General features: G+C 41.3%; 1 protein-coding gene across 1 annotated transcript in view; it reads right to left on the bottom strand.

Annotated features, from left to right (window-relative positions):
• The window catches only part of LOC102849494 (zinc finger protein 418-like), a gene marked incomplete at its 5' end in the record, with an annotated part of 33813 nt that extends 29473 nt beyond the window's left edge, over nucleotides 1-4340 (bottom strand). The window contains one exon of the mRNA XM_006903377.1: nucleotides 4168-4340. Within this exon, the coding sequence (XP_006903439.1) occupies nucleotides 4168-4340 (173 nt within the window). The remainder of the gene's footprint in view (nucleotides 1-4167) is intronic.
• Nucleotides 4341-5105: the final 765 nt, after the last annotated feature.

Here is a 5105-nt window from a genome sequence, read left to right as displayed (position 1 = left end):
AAAATAAATCTAGAGAAAAAAAAATAGAATAAGTGCTTTAATAGCTATTTTAACGTCTTTGACTGTATTTACCGTTGTATTAGTTTCTGAAGTAAATATTGCTAATTATGTAAATGATTTAAGTAAAAATGTTTCTTTAGCTTTAATTGAACAACAAATGATTGATAAGAAATTAGAATCAAAATTAAATGTTCTTGAAGATGTGGTTTTAGCAATTGGACAGGAAGTAAGTAATTTAAAAATTCAGTTATGCACCAGGTGCCATGCTGAATTTAAATTTATTTGTGTAACTCCATTGAAGTATAATGAAAGTATGAATTGGAATATCACAAAAAATCATTTATTGGGAATTTGGAGAGATAATGACATAACCCATAATTTAAAGAATTTGCAAGATGAGATCAGTGCTGTCAGTGAAGCTCATTTAGATATCCCTGATATAGAACAATTGGCTAAATCTTTACAAAATGGACTTCAGCGAATGGATCCTTTTAATTGGTTACACGCAGTCGTTATGATGGCTGTAATAAAAAAGATTATATTAATTGTTGTCTTTATTTTTCCAGTTCTTTCCAGTTTAATCTTTAAAGCTGTCTCTTCTTCATGCCAAGATATCTTTGAGCTTCAATTAAAAAATAAAAAAGGGAGAAATGCCACACCAACTCCAAGGGAGTCTGCGTGACAAAATCACCCGATAGAGGCGAAAACTTCAAGGAAGTCAGCCTCTCGGAATGTGTGCTTTCTCCATGATGGTTCTTGGCCTTTCTGTAATTTCTCTTCTATTGCCTCTTTGTGTTTTCTATGTGGGACAGGGAAAAAAAGCTGTGTTCTTTACACAAAGTGTTCCTACTAAAAGTTTGTTAGATGTTCCCAGAAAGAACTAAACGGAGGTGACGACTTTGATACGCAAACATTACCTCTGGTCCTTTTAGCATTACTAAAACTTCTCAAGAACAATATTATTTTAAGGGAATTCATGGCTGCATTATAACAAAAAGAATTAGTGGTGGAAATCCTAGAGATGACCACTCCAGAGATTCCTAGATTTCTAGTGCTTATAAGAACTCCTTCAAAGGAAAAACCCAAACCCTTGCCCCCCACCATGAGAACACCAGGTGGAAGAATTGTTTATCTGTTAGGTAATAGTTGTGTGTGGCAGCCCCCTATTGGGAGAGGCCCTTACACAATTCCAGAGCCTACAGATAAACCTCTTCCATATACTGGAAAATATGATGAATTTAATGCAAAACACCCTGATGGTTTTTGGGATATGTTTTTCAAGAGGTTTGAAAGCGACCAGAGGAAAAAAAAAAAAAAGAAAAAAAAAAAGAAAGCGACCAGAGGGAAGATGTTATATGAAAGGTATAAGTGGTAAAATAAATCATGAAACATATGAGATTGGAATGATGAATTTAGGCGATATTATGACCCAAAACATCTTTTGTATAAACCTAAACCCCCTTATTGAGATAGTGATCACCCCTAGAATAATGGAAACAGTAAAAGTGTTGTCTTTTGAATGGAAATAAATAATATTGTAAATTCAGCTAAAAATGTAAAATGTATCAGCTTAAATTTAAAATGTAACTTTTTTACTTTGTAAACCAAGCAGGTTGAAGGACAGGTTTAAAAACAGGTTTAAAAAAAAAATGTTTAAGCGAAAAGCCATTGTCCACCAAGCTCTCCAATTACCAAAGAACCATGACCAAAGAATAGCCTTTCATGCTGTCCATGGAACTATGACCATAAAGAATAGGTGTGTGTAAGAAAATAATGTACACTTTATTCTTACTTTTGTTGTTTTTCTGGCTGTTAATTAAGCCCTTAATTGTAAAAATGGAATATAAATGTTATCATGCTAAATGTAATAAGAAAAAAGAAAGGAAGAAAGAAGAAGGAGAATTAGAATGAAAATCATCACTTGACTGTTTGTCTTGTGTTCTTTCATCGTCCCTTCGCCGAACTTCTACCCACTTTCGTGTTCCCTCTTTGAGACCCTAGACCTCAGGCTTATAAGCCCCTCCCGACTGGAGCAGCCCGCGGCAGTGCACCTCATGTCCTAAATAATCACAGGCCGCAGCTGGGACTGGACATAGTGTTTCTTGACAGCACTGACAGGGTCTACTTCAGAGCAAAATCGCTCATAACAGAACTCTTACTAATTATTTTCACTCTGAAAGTGGATTTAAACGTGGTCCAGAGTACACTTTCTACATTGCACTACAGTATGTAATCTTCAAATAAAAGCAGAGATTCCACAACTAAAATTTTCACTTTTATGAGAAGCAATTCTCAAAAAAGATGCAACTCCACCGATGAAGCTCTGAAGTCAGACAGGAGCCAATTTATGTGAAAGAACTGTGATAAATTAAAAATACTATCTCTTATCTACAACCAAGAGAGGAGAAAATACATGAATGGGACCTTCTAAGAATTAAAACCCTATGCACATCCAAAAACTTTTCCAACACGGTAAAAAGGGAAGCCACAAATTAGAAAAAAAATTTGGTAATGACATGTCTGACAAGGGACTTACATCTACAACTTATAAAATATTTGAGCACCACATCAAGATAAGAGTAAATAACCCAACTGGAAACGGGCACAGGATATGAACAGACACTTCACTGAAGAAAACATTCAGATGGCCAACAAACACATGAAGATATGTTCAATATCCCTAGCTCGAAAAGAGATGCATATCAAAACAACTAAGATATATTATCCTGCCCCAATAAGAATAGCAAAATTTAACAGAACAGCAAACACCAAATAGTGGCAAGGTTGTGGAGAAAGTGGAATCCTTATTCACTGTAGGTGGGAGTGTAAAATGGTGCACTTTGGAAGGCTGAATGATGCTTTCTCAAAAAGCTGAAAAGAGAAGTATCATTTGACCCAGCATTTCCACAACTGGGAATTTACCCTAAAGAAACCATAACTGCAACCCAAGCAGATATATGCACAGCCATGGTTACTGAGGCTTTGTTCACAATAGCAAAGCGTTGGAAACAACCCAAGTGCCCACCAACAAACAAATGGATAGAGAGGCTGTGGTATAAGGAAATACCACGCTGCACTGAAAAACAAGGAACTCATGCAATATTATACAAAATGGGTGACCATAGAGGACATTATGCTGAGTGAAACATCTCAGTCACAAAAGGACAAATACTCCATAGGGCCACTGTTGTAAAACAGGACTGATATCAGGGTTTGGGAGAGACTGAGAAAGATGGGATTAATTATGTATACAGCATTGAAACTGATGAGGAAGGGAACTGTTTAAAAGGGATATATGAGTGGGTATTATTGTTATGACAGGACTCTAGCATGAAGGCTGCATAGTGGAGTGGACTTGGGCGGGAGAGAAGAGCATAATGAAAACATTTTTCTTTTCCTTTTCTTTTTTTTTTAAATTTTATTATTATTTTCTGTGTCTGTGTACCGTCAAATCAGATGTGACTGGTACAGGAGGAGATTGTCCCTCCTTTCCTGGCAGAGCATCTGGTGGATTCGAACCATGCGCCTCTGGGATTACAGAGCAGCTTCTTGCCACTAAGACACCAGAGCTCCCCTTTCTTTTGCTTTCCAAGGAGAAGAGTGAATTGGGGGGAGGGTGTGGGCAGGGAGAAAAGCGCAAAAATGAATGACTGCAAATCCTAAATCTCTGTAAACGTTCATTAAAGTTAATTTAAAAAATAAAAAAAAAAACAAAACACACACACAGAAAAATATACTCTAAAGCTAATTTAAAAAAAATAAAAAAATACAACACAAAGAAAAATATACTCTTAATAGAAAAGAGATGAAAAGCACTGTTCAGAAAATGAAATCGACTTTATATTAACTTTAGAAAAACATACTTCCTGAAGATGATGACTTTTGTAAACGCCCCTGTCCCCGCCTCCCTCCCAGGATCCGTAGGTGCCACGAGGTGTGAAGCCCTAGGCACAGCGTCCAGCTCTCCCACCCTCGCACTGACCACCACCCTGGTTCTCCGTGCACACTCACCTCCTAAACCCCCGGGGACTGACCACCACCCTGGTCCTCCATGCACACTCACCTCCCGGCCCCCAGGGGACTGACCACCACCCTGGTCCTCCGCGCACACTCACCTCCCGGCCCCCAGGGGACTGACCACCACCCTGGTCCTCCGCGCACACTCACCTCCGGGCCCGGAGAAGCGCACAAGGCCGCTCCGGACACTCGGCAGCGAGGCCGCGGGACCGGGAAGCAGCCGCTCGCGGAGAAGGCGGCGGCCCAGGACACACCGGACACGATCGGACGGTGGGAGCCACCGCCTTGGACTCGGGAGGGGCACTAGCGGTCACGTGCCCGGCCTAATGTGACGGAGAAAGAGGAAAATCCCGTCACAACAGCCGCATTGGAAACGCAGCAACCGCAATAGCACTGCACAAGTCAACTTCCGCTTAGAGCTGAAGAGTGTCTCACAAAAATACCTCCGGGCGGAAACGACGACCACAGCCCCGACGCTGAGCTTTGGTTCCTACCCGGCAGTTTAGAATCCGGGCTGCTTTATTTATTTCCCTTCTGCTCTTTGTTCTCAAGTCACAAGGAAAAAAACAGGTGACCCTCAGGTGGGCGGCTTTGGTTTTTTTTTGTAAGAGATGCCTGGACTGAAACGTAGATGTCAATGAATAAAGTGAAGAGAGAACCAGCCTTCTATCCGCAGATCTTTGAGACAATTTCAATTGTGCAGATGTGTGTGACTGGGAGCCCTGAAGCGCTGTCATCTGGGCACCCAGGTCTCCAGGGAAGCAGAGCTCACAGGTTTCCAGGGATTGCAAGTCACACGTGCAAGGTCAGACCCTGGGATCGTGGGAGCAGGGCACTGGTGCTCAGGGAAGCAGAGCACAAAGATGTTCAGTGATTGCAAGTCACAGGTTCAAGGTCAGACCTTGGGAGCGTGGGAGCAGGGCACTGGAGCTCAGGACAGGAGCCTGCCTGTCACCTTCTCTGGGTCCAGTCAAATCACAAAGCAGAAATCATGGGATTTGTAGACAGAGGTGGAGGTGGAGGAGCCCTTGAAAGTAGCAGAGGTCCTTAACTCCATGGCATATGTGGGCAGTAAGGGTTAGGGGTGG

This window comes from Elephantulus edwardii, unplaced genomic scaffold (genome assembly GCF_000299155.1).
Source record: "Elephantulus edwardii isolate Elephantulus edwardi_28Jun2011 unplaced genomic scaffold, EleEdw1.0 scaffold00604, whole genome shotgun sequence".
NCBI classification, from domain to species: Eukaryota; Metazoa; Chordata; class Mammalia; order Macroscelidea; family Macroscelididae; genus Elephantulus; species Elephantulus edwardii.
Note: the sequence above shows the minus strand (reverse complement) of the source record. Positions and strands in the feature narration are given on the sequence as shown.